Source organism: Oncorhynchus mykiss, chromosome 2 (genome assembly GCF_013265735.2).
Source record: "Oncorhynchus mykiss isolate Arlee chromosome 2, USDA_OmykA_1.1, whole genome shotgun sequence".
NCBI lineage: Eukaryota > Metazoa > Chordata > Actinopteri > Salmoniformes > Salmonidae > Oncorhynchus > Oncorhynchus mykiss.
This window is the reverse complement of record NC_048566.1, coordinates 90,359,962-90,374,961: the sequence shown is the minus strand read 5'-3', so window position 1 is coordinate 90,374,961 and position 15,000 is coordinate 90,359,962. Positions and strand designations below refer to the sequence as shown.

The window sequence follows — 15,000 nt, the reverse complement described above, 5'->3', positions numbered from 1 at the left end:
AACATACTTTAACATAGCATACAGTTTCCTTCTTATTACCAGTCCTTAGCCTGTACAGTTGGTATCTTAGAAGGCAGCTTTGTTTGACTCTCTCTGGGACTGTGGATAGAGGCTCCACCATCTCTATGGTCTCCATCTTGAGAGTACTGGGTTGCCGGTTCACACATAATCACAGCCAAATACTCACCCCGGCTCTTTCATCACAATATCTACCCCCTATTATTTACAGCCGCTCTGCTTCCAACCCACGGTCATTCAGACAGTCTACCCACACTGCTCAAACGAGAAGAGACATTTATGAAACAATGACTCTTTGCCATATAGTGAGTTGTGACCGACTGAGGTTTCCCATAATTCACAGGATATGTGTCTAACCTCGCCAGGGTACAATTTTACCCTCTAGTAGCCTGTTTAGTTGTTCCCTCTAGTAGCCTGTTTAGTTGTTCCCTCTAGTAGACTGTTTAGTTGTTCCCTCTAGTAGCCTGTTTAGTTGCTCCCTCTAGTAGCCTGTTTAGTTGTTCCCTCTAGTAGCCTGTTTAGTTGCTCCCTCTAGTAGCCTGTTTAGTTGTTCCCTCTAGTAGCCTGTTTAGTTGTTCCCTCTAGTAGCCTGTTTAGTTGTTCCCTGTAGTAGCCTGTTTAGTTGCTCTCTATAGTAGGACTGTTTAGTTGCTCCCTGTAGGCCTGTTTAGTTGTTCCCTCTAGTAGACCTGTTTAGTTGCTCCCTCTAGCAGCCTGTTTAGTTGCTCCCTCTAGTAGACTGTTTAGTTGTTCCCTCTAGTAGACCTGTTTAGTTGATCCCTCTAGTAGCCTGTTTAGTTGATCCCTCTAGCAGCCTGTTTAGTTGCTCCCTCTAGTAGACTGTTTAGTTGTTCCCTCTAGTAGACCTGTTTAGTTGCTCCCTCTAGTAGCCTGTTTAGTTGCTCCCTCTAGTAGACTGTTTATTTGCTCCCTCTAGTAGACTGTTTAGTTGCTCCCTCTAGTAGCCTGTTTAGTTGCTCCCTCTAGCAGCCTGTTTAGTTGCTCCCTCTAGTAGCCTGTTTAGTTGCTCCCTCTAGCAGCCTGTTTAGTTGCTCCCTCTAGTAGCCTGTTTAGTTGCTCCCTCTAGTAGCCTGTTTAGTTGATCCCTCTAGTTGCCTGTTTAGTTGCTCCCTCTAGTAGCCTGTTTAGTTGTTCCCTCTAGTAGCCTGTTTAGTTGCTCCCTCTAGCAGCCTGTTTAGTTGCTCCCTCTAGTAGACTGTTTAGTTGATCCCTCTAGTTGCCTGTTTAGTTGTTCCCTCTAGTAGCCTGTTTAGTTGCTCCCTCTAGCAGCCTGTTTAGTTGCTCCCTCTAGTAGCCTGTTTAGTTGATCCCTCTAGTTGCCTGTTTAGTTGCTCCCTCTAGTAGCCTGTTTAGTTGCTCCCTCTAGTAGCCTGTTTAGTTGATCCCTCTAGTTGCCTGTTTAGTTGCTCCCTCTAGTAGCCTGTTTAGTTGCTCCCTCTAGTTGCCTGTTTAGTTGCTCCCTCTAGTAGCCTGTTTAGTTGTTCCCTCTAGTAGCCTGTTTAGTTGCTCCCTCTAGCAGCCTGTTTAGTTGCTCCCTCTAGTAGCCTGTTTAGTTGATCCCTCTAGTTGCCTGTTTAGTTGCTCCCTCTAGTAGACTGTTTAGTTGTTCCCTCTAGTAGACTGTTTAGTTGCTCCCTCTAGTAGCCTGTTTAGTTGATCCCTCTAGTAGACTGTTTAGTTGATCCCTCTAGTAGCCTGTTTAGTTGTTCCCTCTAGTAGCCTGTTTAGTTGTTCCCTCTAGTAGCCTGTTTAGTTGATCCCGCTAGTAGACTGTTTAGTTGTTCCCTCTAGTAGACCTGTTTAGTTGTTCCCTCTAGTAGCCTGTTTAGTTGCTCCCTCTAGTAACCTGTTTAGTTGTTCCCTCTAGTAGACTGTTTAGTTGTTCCCTCTAGTAGCCTGTTTAGTTGCTCCCTCTAGTAGCCTGTTTAGTTGTTCCCTCTAGTAGCCTGTTTAGTTGTTCCCTCTAGTAGCCTGTTTAGTTGTTCCCTCTAGTAGCCTGTTTAGTTGCTCTCTATAGTAGGACTGTTTAGTTGCTCCCTGTAGGCCTGTTTAGTTGCTCCCTGTAGTAGGACTGTTTAGTTGCTCCCTGTAGGCCTGTTTTGTTGCTCCCTGTAGTAGGACTGTTTAGTTGCGCCCTCTAGTAGGCTGTTTAGTTGCTCCCTGTCGAGAAGCACACACACTCACCAGACTCTGGGCCTGCGGGGCCTGCGAGGTTAGTGTGTGTGTGTGTCTGTGCGTCTGTGTGTGTGTGTGCATGTCAGTAAACGAGGCCTGCAGGGCCAGTGTGTGTATGTGTGTGTGTGTTTGTTTTTACACTCCATCTGGGATATTGCTCAATAGCGACCCGGGTTTGGAAATCCGTCCAGGGGAGCTGAACTGCTAACAGGAAGGTTCTGCAACACTTAAAACTAGCCCTGCTTCTCCATTCATGGCAACTGTGGTTAGAGGAAACAATGCTCATGGGAATTTGAGTTCAATAATTTAGTTAGAGATAACGTATTGACGAGTCAGCGAAATGTTTATTAAAACACTTCCAGGTTCCAGAAACGTTGGCCTCTAGTGGGGAGTACAACCAAAGACAGGCTGGGTTAGTGTAAATTAACATTGTGACAACTGAGTTCATGGCTACGGTTTAGTTGTACTACTGAGGAGTACAGCCAAATACAAGCTGGGTTACTGTAAATGCACATTGTGACAACTGCATATGTAAAATAGGATTTATGAATACATTTGATTGATTGATTTATTGATTGATTGATTCAGTGATAGATATTCCACTCCTGCAGTGAAATGTAAAAACCTGCCACCTAATAAAATGTTTTAGCAGAAAGGATAGGTACTGTGGTGCAGAACGACTACTAGAAACATGTATTTGGGGTCATTTCTGGGGCCATGTGGTACTTTGGGCTTGATGTCTGTCTGTAGGATATCTTTACTCAAGGACATTTTGTTCATCTTGTCAAAACAATACAGCAAAAACAATAAAGATTAACAACAGAAACAATTAAATAAAAGCAAACAGAAGATGCCATCCAGTAGGTATAGCTACTCTTCTTGGGGTCCAGTAAAATTAAGGCAGTTATATAATTTTAAAAACATTACAATACATTCACAACAGATTTCACAACAGATTAAGTGTGTGCCCTCAGGCCCCCACTCCACTACAACATACAGTTGAAGTCAGAAATTTACATACACCTTAGCCAAATACATTTCAACTCAGTATTTCACAATTCCTGAAATGTAATCCTAGTAAAAATACCCTGTCTAAGGTCAGTTAGGATCACCACTTTATTTTAAGAATGTGAAATGTCAAAAAAATATTAGAGAGAAAGATTTATTTAAGCTTTTATTTCTTTCATCACATTCCCAGTGGGTCAGAAGTTTACATACATCCAATTAGTATTTGGTAGCATTGCCTTTAAATTGTTTAACTTGGGTCAAATGTTTCAGATAGCCATCCACAAGCTTCCCACAATATGTTGGGTGAATTTTGGCCCATTCCTCCTGACAGAGCTGGTGTAACTGAGTCAGGTTTGAAGGCCTCCTTGCTCGCACATGCTTTTTCAGTTCTGCCCACAAATGTTCTATAGGATTGTGGTCAGGGCTTTGTGATGGCCACTCCAATACCTTGACTTTGTTGTCCTTAAGCCATTTTGCCACAACTTTGGAAGTTGTGGGCCCATTTTCAACCAAGCTTTAACTTCCTGACTGATGTCTTGAGATGTTGCTTCAATATATCCACGTAATTTTCCTCCCTCATGATACCATCTATTTTGTGAAGTGCACCAGTCCCCCCTGCAGCAAAGAACCACCACAACATGATGCTGCTACCCCCGTGCTTCACGGTTGGGATGGTGTTCTTCGGCTTGCAAGCCTCCCCCTTTTTCCTCCAAACATAACAATGGTCATTATGGCCAAACAGTTCTGTTTTTGTTTCATCAAACCAGGGGACATTTCTCCAGAAAGTACAATCTTTGTCCCCATGTGCAGTTGCAAACCTTAGTCAGGCTTTTTTATGGCGGTTTTGGAGCAGTGGCTTCTTCCTTGCTGAGCGGCCTTTCAGGTTATGTCGATAAAGGACTCGTTTTACTGTGAATATAGATACTTTTGTACCTGTTTCCTCCAGCATCTTCACAAGGTCCTTTGCTGTTGTTCTGGAATTGATATTCACTTTTCACACCAAAGCACGTTCATCTCTAGGAGGTGTTTATACTTGCATACTATTGTTTGTACAGATGAATGTGGTACCTTCAGGCATTTGGAAATGGCTCCCAAGGATGAACCAGACTTGTGGAGGTCTACAATTTTATTTCTGAGGTATTGGCTGATTTCTTTTGATTTTCCCATGATGTCAAGCAGAGGCACTGAGTTTGAAGGTAGGCCTTGAAATACATCCACAGGTACACCTCCAATTGACTCAAATTATGTCAATTAGCCTATCAGAAGCTTCTAAAGCCATGACATAATTTTCTGTAATTTTCCAAGCTATAAACAATTGTTTGTGCCATGCACAAAGTAGATGTCCTCACCTTCTTGCCAAAACTATAGTTTGTTTAAAATAACTTTGTGGAGGGGTTGAAAAACAAGTTTTAATGACTCCAACATAAGTGTATGTAAACTTCCGACTTCAACTATATATACAACACAGAATCCATGTGTATGTATGTGTATAGTGCGTATGCTATCGTGTGCGTATGCATGTGTCTGTGCCTATGTTTGTGTTGCTGCTTTACAGTCCCTGCTGTTCCATAAGGTGTATTTGTATCTGTTTTTTTTTTAAATCAAATTTTACTGCTTGCTTCAGTTACTTGATGTGGAATAGAGTTCCACGTAGTCATGGCTCTATGTGATACCGTCCGCATCCCATAGTCTGTTCTGGACTTGGGGACTGTGAAGAGGCCTCTGGTGGCATGTCTTGTGAGGGTATGCATGGGTGTCCAAGCTGTGGGCCAGTAGTTCAAACAGACAGCTCGGTGCATTCAACATGTCAATACCTCTCACAAATATAAGTAGTGATGAAGTCAATCTCTCCTCCACTTAGAGCCAGGAGAAATTGACATGCATACTATTAGTGTTAGTTCTCTGTGTACAGCCAAGGGCCAGCCGTGTTGCCCTGCTCTGAGACAATTGCATTTTTTCTAAGTCCTTCTTCATGGCACCTGACAACACGGCCTGTAGGACCAATCTTATTGATAGTGCTGTTAAGGAGGCAGAGCAGTGCTTTATTATGGACAGACTTCTACCCATCTTAGCTAATATTGTATCAATATGTTTTGACCATGATAGTTTACAATCCAGGGTTACTCCAAGTAGTTTAGTCACCTCTACTTGCTCAATTTCCACATTATTAGTTACAATATTTCATTGAGGTTTAGGGTTTAGTGAATGATTTGTCCAAAATAAAATGCTTTTGGTTTTATAAATATTTAGGACTAATTTATTCCTTGCCACCCATTCTGTAACTAACTGCAGCTCTTTGTTAAGTTTTGCAGTGATTTCAGTTGCTGTAATAGCTGATGTGTATAGTGTTGAGTCATCCGCGTACATAGACACACTGGCTTTACTTATGTCATTAGTAAAGATTGAAAAAAGTAAGGGGCCTAGACAGCTGCCCTGGGGAATTCCTGATTCTACCTGGATTCTGTTGTAGAGGCTTCCATTGAAGAACACCTTCTATTTTCTGTTAGACAAGTAACTCTTCATCCACAATATGGCAGGGGGTGTAAAGCCATAACACATGCATTTTTCCAGCAGCGGACTATGATCGATAATGTCAAAAGCCGCACTGAAGTCTAACAAAACAGCCCCCCAATCTTTTTATTTATCAATTTCTTTCAGCCAATCATTTGTGTAAGTGCTGTGCTTGTTGATTGTCCTTCCCTATAAGCGTGCTGAAAGTCTGTTGTCAATTTGTTTACTGTAAAATAGCATTGTATCTGGTCAAACACCATTTTTTCCAAAAGTTTACTAAGGTTTGGTAACAGGCTGATTGGTTGGCTATTTGAGCCAGTAAAGAGGACTTTCCTATTTATTACTATTGCTTCCCTTCAGGCCTGAGGTCACACACTTTCTAGTAGGCTTAACTTGAAGATATGGCAAATAGGAGTGGCAATATCGTAATTTATTATCCTCAGTAATTTTCCATCCAAGTTGTCAAACCCCAGTGGCTTCTCATTGTTGATAGACAACACCAACAAAAAATTCACGTCTTCCACACTCACTTTACAGAATTCAAAATTACAATGCTTGTTTTTCAATAATTTGGTCAGATATACTTGGATGTGTAGTGTCAGCATTTGTTGCTGGCATGTCATGCCTAAATTTGCTAATCTTGCCAATGAAAAAATCGTTAAAGTAGTTGGCAATATCATACGTAATTTATCTTTGTTTCATATTTTATTGTTAACAAGATATTATTAGTTAATCAGGTCTTACTGGTTTGTGAATGATAGCCATTCGTCCCAGTTACTGTCGAACACAGGTTTTTTGGAATATTAAGACATATGTCAAGCTTTCCATAGTAAAGATTTATTCCATTATTCTAGGACATGTTTGCTTTAGTGGGCCATCTAGGTAAATATACAATATCAATGGCCCCTAACCACACTGCAAACATTTACACTTGGCTGTCTACTTTGGGCAGAGTTGAACTGGTTTTGTCCACCCCACAGCTGTGTGGACTGGAGGCTACGGTGAATCAGCTGCCGGTGCACTTTCAGGAGTCCTTTATTAAAAACACACACAGTTCCACAAGGAACACCAGATTGCTGTATATAGGAAGCATGGGGGCCCGCGACTCCAGAATCTAGTACCCATCCTCATCTCCTCCGGGCTACTAACCACATTCAGCACCACTTCCTCCATCTCCAGTTAGACTCGAGCAGCCAGAAATTACAAGCGTAGCAGAAATCTGAGCCAGTGACTCTCCACACGAGTTGTGTTAGAGGAAAGAAAAGCCATGGCCAGCCACATGTGACAGGCAGGAGAAACGTGTCAAACTAGAAAAAAGAAGGAGGTTACATGACCGGGAAAGTGATTCACTGTGTTTGTGTGCTGTGCCATCCATTATAGGAAGCCCTTTCCTGCAGTCAAATGACCTGGTGGCCTTATGGGCTGAATGTTATTATTCAAAGGGGTTGGGTTAAATGCAGAAGACACATTTCAGTTGAATGCATTCAGTTGTACAACTGACTAGGTATCCCCCTTTCCCTATACAACTGACTAGGTGTCCCCCTTTCCCTACACAACTGACTAGGTATCCCCCTTTCCCTATACAACTGACTAGGTATCCCCCTTTCCCTACACAACTGACTAGGTATCCCCCTTTCCCTATACAACTGACTAGGTATCCCCCTTTCCCTATACAACTGACTAGGTATCCCCCTTTCCCTATACAACTGACTAGGTATCCCCCTTTCCCTATACAACTGACTAGGTATCCCCCTTTCCCTATACAACTGACTAGGTATCCCCCTTTCCCTATACAACTGACTAGGTATCCCCCCTTCCCTATACAACTGACTAGGTATCCCCCCTTTCCCTATACAACTGACTAGGTATCCCCCTTTCCCTATACAACTGACTAGGTATCCCCCCTTCCCTATACAACTGACTAGGTATCCCCCCTTTCCCTATACAACTGACTAGGTATCCCCCTTTCCCTATACAACTGACTAGGTATCCCCCTTTCCCTATACAACTGACTAGGTATCCCCCCTTTCCCTATACAACTGACTAGGTATCCCCCTTTCCCTATACAACTGACTAGGTATCCCCCTTTCCCTATACAACTGACTAGGTATCCCCCTTTTCCTTTCCCTTTATTCATATTTTTCATAATTTCATTATGAATAAACTTTCTTTTTTTTAAACACAGAAAAACTGTTGTTTCTATGTCAAATGGGGTCATTACATTTCAGTCTTCTGTGATAAAGTGTTATATTGGTATGCAAACTCAAAATTGAATACATTTCAACTCTGTATCTGACGTCTTCTTTTTGTAAGCCTCTAACCATGTGTAAAAAAAAAGGTGTATACTTTTGTTTCAAAGTAGACTTGTTTAAGGCTACCAAGAAACACTCTGTGTGATGCTGATTTATCCCAGTGCAGTAAAATGAACACACAAATGGAGAAATTACAGGAATGGAAATGGAAAGGTACAGGAATGATGGACCTGATCCGGCCTTTTCAAAATCACACACTGGTTGAACTCTCATGAGTAGGCTGGCCAAGATTCACCCTCACAGTTAGAAATGGAATGAAAATGTCTCTACACTACACTGAGTATTCACAGCTGGGTTGGATGTGCTAGGTTGAATTACAGTGCATTTGGAAAGTATTCAGACCCCTTGACTTTTTTTCACATTTTGTTACATTATAGCCTTATTCTGAAATGTATTAAATTAGTTTCTTCCCTCATCAATCTACACACAATACCCCATAATGACAAAGCAAAACCAGATTTATTGAAATTGTAGCAAATGTATTAAAAATAAAAACAGAAATACCTTATTTACATAAGTATTCAGACCCTTTGCTATGAGACTTAAAATTGAGCTCAGGTGCTTCCTGTTTTCATTGATCATGCTTGAGATGTTTCTACAACTTGATTGGAGTCCACCTGTGGTAATTCAATTGATTGGACATGATTTGGAAACGCACACACCTGTAAATATAAGGTCCCACAGTTGACAGTGCGTGTCAGAGCAAAAACCAAGCCATAAGGTCAAAGGCATTTTCCGTAGAGCTCCGAGACAGGATTGTGTTGAGGCACAGATCTAGGAAAGTGTACCAAAAAATGTCCCCAACAACACAGTGGCCTCCATCATTCTTAAATGGATGAAGTTTGGAACCACCATGACTCTTCCTAGAGCTAGCCCAATGGTCACTCTGACAGGGCTCTAGAGGTCCTCTGTGGAGATGGGAGAGCCTGCCAGAAGGACAACGACCCTAAGCACACAGCCAAGAAAATGCAAGAGTGGCTTCAGGAGTCTCTGAATGTCCTTGAGTGGCCCAGACAGATTCCGGACTTCTCTGGAGAGACTTGAAAAATGTTTTGCAGCGATGCTCCCCATCCAACCTGACAGAGCTTGAGAGAATCTGTAGAGAAGAATGGGAAAAACTCCCCAAATACAGGTGTGCCAAGCTTTTGGCGTCATACCCAAGAAGACTCAAAGCTGTTATCGCTGCCAAAGGTGTTTCAACAAAGTACTGAGTAAAGGGTCTGAATACTTATGTAAATGTGATATTTGCTTTGCCATTAGTATTGTATTATATGTAGATTGATGAGGGGGGAAAAACAATTTAATCCATTTTAGATTAAGGTTATAACGTAACAAAATGTGGAAAAGGTCAAGGGGTCTGAATACTTTCTGAATGCACTGTATATACAGTGTTTGACTGTCTGCCATAACTTTTGTGCCTTATTATGACCTCCTTGATCTCTGATGTGCAGTATTGAAAGGAATTTTTCCACCTTGTGCTTTTAGATGGCCTGATGAACTATTCATATTTATAAATAATGATATTGTAGAGATGTGGAAACAGAACGACATACCTGCAGCATTGGTGTAGAAATAGGAACTGGACCAGATTCATGGTCTTTGAGCATTTCAAATGGAAACAACTATCTGACAGAATGACATGTCAACACAGCTTTCATCGCTCTTCACAAATCCTCGTCCCCTTATTGATTGTAAGCAATGTAAACAGAGAAACAGAGCAACTTTCAAACACACTTGGTGTCAATGCGTCTGTTTGGAATCGGAGGCCAGAGGGTGGAATAATTTGAATAGTGCACCATCACAACCTTTATGTAGAGGAATATAAGGTGTCTTTCTCTTATGTATAAGAAGATATTACATACACACATCCATTGTCTCTGAGCAGGTGCGGATATAAAAAATTAAATAAAAGGTGAAAAGAGACTCTTTCTCTTATGTGGCTCTCAATTGGGCGATTAATAGGTCTTAGTGATGGGAGGCATTTTGGTTATAATCCAGGGTGGTATAAACACACTGCTGTTGTGCCCCGGAGCAAGGCACTTAAACCCCACAGCAGCTGTAGATATGGAGCTGTAATGGATAGTTTGTACAACTAGAAAGAGTGTAATATGCCCTGGGATGAAAGCATCTGCCATGTGAAGGATTAGTATGTGTACTTGTTATGTGACAGCAGGGTAAACGCTATAGGCTTTTTTAAGAGTGTTTCTCTTAACTTGTGGTGTGTGTGTGTGTGTGTGTGTGTGCGTGCGTGCGTGCGTGCGTGTGTGTGTGTGTGTACGCGTGCATGTTACTTATGCTGTGTGAGTGTTCTCCCTCCAGAACTGCATCAAGGGTGAGGACAGGCTGGCCATCCTGTGTACCACCCCGTCCCTGAAGGACCTGGGTCTGCAGACTCCTGTGGTCACTAAGGTGGCGTTCGTCCTGGATGATTTCTCCACGCCCCAGTTTGACCTGCTGTATGTAGAGGACCCTCGCTTCGAGGACTTTCAGAGACCCACCGTCACATCAAAGGGCAACAAGAGCATTCTGGAGATTAAGGTGAGACATGTCAGATCATTGAAATAAATGTCACTTTTCTGTTCTCTATCTGGGTCTCAACTGACCTCCTGAATTGGCTGAATATAACTGGAATTTACTGATAATATTAAGGTGAGACATTCCCCCTCACCCCTCTCCCCACCACCACCTCTTCATTTTAGTGATGTCTAGGGTTGGGGTCAGTTCAGTTACCAATGCATCCATTCAGAAACTGAACTGAATTTTGATTCATGCATTGGAAAAATCCTAATTTTAAACAAATGGCACTTAGAGTTTCTATTCTGGAACAGTGTCTGTTGATCGCCTGAATTGGCTAAATTCAAATGGGATTGAACTCTGATTGGAGTTAACGACACCTTGCTCTCCGGCTCACCTCGAGGCCGTGAGCTGACTCATCCTCGCTGTCTGAGGTTTGAAGGAAACAATACTGAAACAAAACAGGAAAAGGAGTCCGTTTCCCATCGCCCATCCCCCACAATTCCCTCCCTCACTCCTCTGGCCCCTCTCCTCTTCTCCAAGTATTCTCTCCAACTCACCACATTGTTCCAAGTTCCCGAGGTCAAAGCCCTTGACATATTAATGGCGGGTTTTGAACATGCAACCCCATTTCTCTGGGTAGAAAAAACTTTTTTCAAACAATGAAAAAAAAGGAGGCCCTATGGTTAGTGGCAGCTGTGCGGAGCGGGTCGCACAGGATCCTTGGTCGGCTTTTTTTCCCAGGCATGGCCTTGGCCCAATAGTCTAATCCTCCTCCCTCCTCCCCTCTCTCAGTTGCCTCCCACCCCCCACCAATCACCTTCCCCATCCCAGACAAGCCCCCATGAGCCCCATTACCCAGGGGACACACATCGCCCTGGGTTACACTGTTACAGGCTACATTTGGGGCCATCTGATATCTTTGCCCCAAAAAGGCCGCTGGTCAGGCTCCTGATAACGTTATTAGTCTTGGCTGGTGTATCACTGCAGATCGCTTCATGAGAGGTTAACAAGCATCTCAACCCAGATTAGCACCACACAGACTGTTCTTTTGGATAGGAGTGGCAGAATTTTTAATAGTTATTCTCTATGAGACATGGTACTTTCAATGTTCCATACCCAAGTATTAAATATGTTACAACCTCAGGGTACAGACATCAGATGACAGATTTGTATTGTACGTATTATTCAGTATGCTTTGTATGTGTTCAAATACTGTAGACGTTAGAGTTTGTTCTTGTCTTAGTGGCCCTGGTATGTGCGTATGTGTGCGTGTGTGTTCACATGCACTGCATTAGTTGACGTGTACTGTAGTGTGGTTTAGGAACAGGTGTGGCCCTGTGTCAAATCTGAAAATCCCAGGATGTCACGCGAAGAATGATCCTTCTCTTTATGGCCTTCTGCTACGCTCATACAGCACAGCCAGGCAGAGTGAGCAGCACCCGAGCTGTGTGTGTGTGTGTGTGTGTGGGGGGGGGGGGGGGGGGGGGGGGGAGTAGCCAAGGCAGTCTGTGTGAAAGTGAGATTAATTCTCTATAAATCCTCTCTTCCTGTCAAGAAGAGCCCTCGGGGACAAAGGGTTAGTTAGTGTGTATGTAGATGCACAGTCTTTTTTTGTCTCTACTTTTGTCTCTGTTCAGGGCGGTGGGCTCACGAGAACAGTAATGACACCACAACCAATGCCTCAGTCACTTCCACTCCCAGCATGCATGTCTTTGAGTGGATACTGAAGGACTCACTGAGGATGATGTAGTACTGCATGTGCATATGATCCCTCTCCCTATCTCCCTCTCTCCATATCTCTACATCTCTCCCTCTCTCCATCTCTCCCTCTCTCCCTCTCTCCTTCACTCCCTATCTCTCCCTCTCTCCCTCTCTCCATCTCTCCCTCTCTCCATATCTCTCCATCTCTCCCTATCTCTCCATATCTCTCCGTCTCTCCCTATCTCTCCGTCTCTCCCTCTCTCCATCTCTCCCTCTCTCCCTCTCTCCATCTCTCCCTATCTCTCCATCTCTCCCTATCTCTCCATCTCTCCCCATCTCTCCATCTCTCCATCTCTCCCTCTATCCATCTCTCCCTCTATCCATCTCTCCCTCTCTCCATCTCTCCATCTCTCCCTCTCTCCATCTCTCCCTATCTCTCCATTTCTCCCTATCTCTCCGTCTCTCCCTCTCTCCATCTCTCCATCTCTCCCTATCTCTCCGTCTCTCCCTCTCTCCATCTCTCCATCTCTCCCTCTCTCCATCTCTCCCTATCTCTCCATCTCTCCCTATCTCTGCATCTCTCCCCATCTCTCCATCTCTCCCTCTCCCTATCTCTCCGTCTCTCCCTCTCTCCCTCTCTCAATATCTCTCCATCTCTCCCTATCTCTCCATCTCTCCCTATCTCTCTATCTCTCCCTATCTCTCTATCTCTCCATCTCTCCCTCTCTCCATATCTCTCCATCTCTCCCTATCTCTCCATATCTCTCCGTCTCTCCCTATCTCTCCGTCTCTCCCTCTCTCCATCTCTCCCTCTCTCCCTCTCTCCATCTCTCCCTATCTCTCCATCTCTCCCTATCTCTCCATCTCTCCCCATCTCTCCATCTCTCCATCTCTCCCTCTATCCATCTCTCCCTCTATCCATCTCTCCCTCTCTCCATCTCTCCATCTCTCCCTCTCTCCATCTCTCCCTATCTCTCCATTTCTCCCTATCTCTCCGTCTCTCCCTCTCTCCATCTCTCCATCTCTCCCTATCTCTCCGTCTCTCCCTCTCTCCATCTCTCCATCTCTCCCTCTCTCCATCTCTCCCTATCTCTCCATCTCTCCCTATCTCTGCATCTCTCCCCATCTCTCCATCTCTCCCTCTCCCTATCTCTCCGTCTCTCCCTCTCTCCCTCTCTCAATATCTCTCCATCTCTCCCTATCTCTCCATCTCTCCCTATCTCTCTATCTCTCCCTATCTCTCTATCTCTCCCTCTATCCATCTCTCCCTCTATCCATCTCTCCCTCTCTCCCTCTCTCCCTTTCTCCCTCTCCAGGTGCCAGGCCGTGTGGATGTGGAGGCGATGAAGGGGGAGGTGCTGAAGGTGTCTAACAGAACCTGTGAGAGCGTGACTGTGGTGGGGAACACTCTGGAGTGTACTGTCCCCATGGAGCTACGGGACGCAACCAATGAATTGGAGGTGGAGGTGAGGACACAGACAGAGAGAGAGAGAGAGAAAAAAAGAGAGAGAGAGAAACACACATACACAGACACAGACACTGACACAAAAACACACACTCCCTTCCAACCAAACGTTCAATCAACACTTCCAAACTCGCTCCATGAACTTCCCACTGAGTCCCCTCATCACCCCTAGTTAGACATGGATGAGACCACCCTACCTTCCCTTGGCTTTCTGAGCTCTCCACTTCACTTGAGACAGCCCCTTATCTACAGAGACCACTACAGACAGCTATAGACCCCCAGTCTAGCAGGCCCACTCCACAGCTCAATAAAGGCCTTGTTGGGCTGCCACTGCATCCATACAGAGGGCTCTGTGTGTTTATTTAAATAAATAAAAATAAATAAATAAATAAATAAAAATGATCCTTTATTTAACCAAGTTGAGAACAAGTTCTGATTTACAATTGTGACCTGGCCAAGATAAAGCAAAGCAGTTCGACAGATACAACGACACAGAGTTACACATGGAGTAAAACAAACATACAGTCAATAATATAGTATAAACAAGTCTATATACGATGTGAGCAAATGAGGTAAGAAGGGAGGTAAAGGCAAAAAAAGGCCATGGTGGCAAAGTAAATACAATATAGCAAGTAAAACACTGGAATGGTAGATTTGCAATGGAAGAATGTGCAAAGTAGAAATAAAAATAATGGGATGCAAAGGAGCAAAATAAATAAATAAATTAAATACAGTAGGGAAAGAGGTAGTTGTTTGGGCTAAATGATAGGTGGGCTATGTACAGGTGCAGTAATCTGTGAGCTGCTCTGACAGTTGGTGCTTAAAGCTAGTGAGGGAGATAAGTGTTTCCAGTTTCAGAGATTTTTGTAGTTCGTTCCAGTCATTGGCATTAGAGAACTGGAAGGAGAGGCGGCCAAAGAAATAATTGGTTTTGGGGGTGACTAGAGAGATATACCTGCTGGAGCGTGTGCTACAGGTGGGAGATGCTATGGTGACCAGCGAGCTGAGATAAGGGGGGACTTTACCTAGCAGGGTCTTGTAGATGACATGGAGCCAGTGGGTTTGGCGACGAGTATGAAGCGAGGGCCAGCCAACGAGATCGTACAGGTCGCAATGGTGGGTAGTATATGGGGCTTTGGTGACAAAACGGATTGCACTGTGATAGACTGCATCCAATTTGTTGTGTAGGGTATTGGAGGCTATTTTGTAAATGACATCGCCAAAGTCGAGGATTGGTAGGATGGTCAGTTTTACAAGGGTATGTTTGGCAGC

At 43.8% G+C, this 15,000-nt stretch overlaps 1 protein-coding gene across 2 annotated transcripts in view; it reads left to right on the top strand.

Annotated features, from left to right (window-relative positions):
• met (MET proto-oncogene, receptor tyrosine kinase) overlaps window positions 1-15,000 on the top strand; it is an 89,005-nt gene that overhangs the window by 52,186 nt on the left and 21,819 nt on the right. For both annotated transcript variants that reach the window (XM_036958810.1, XM_036958804.1), the window contains exons 11-12: window positions 10,365-10,583; window positions 13,580-13,729. In XM_036958810.1, coding sequence (XP_036814705.1) covers window positions 10,365-10,583; window positions 13,580-13,729 — 369 coding nt within the window. The remainder of the gene's footprint in view (window positions 1-10,364; window positions 10,584-13,579; window positions 13,730-15,000) is intronic.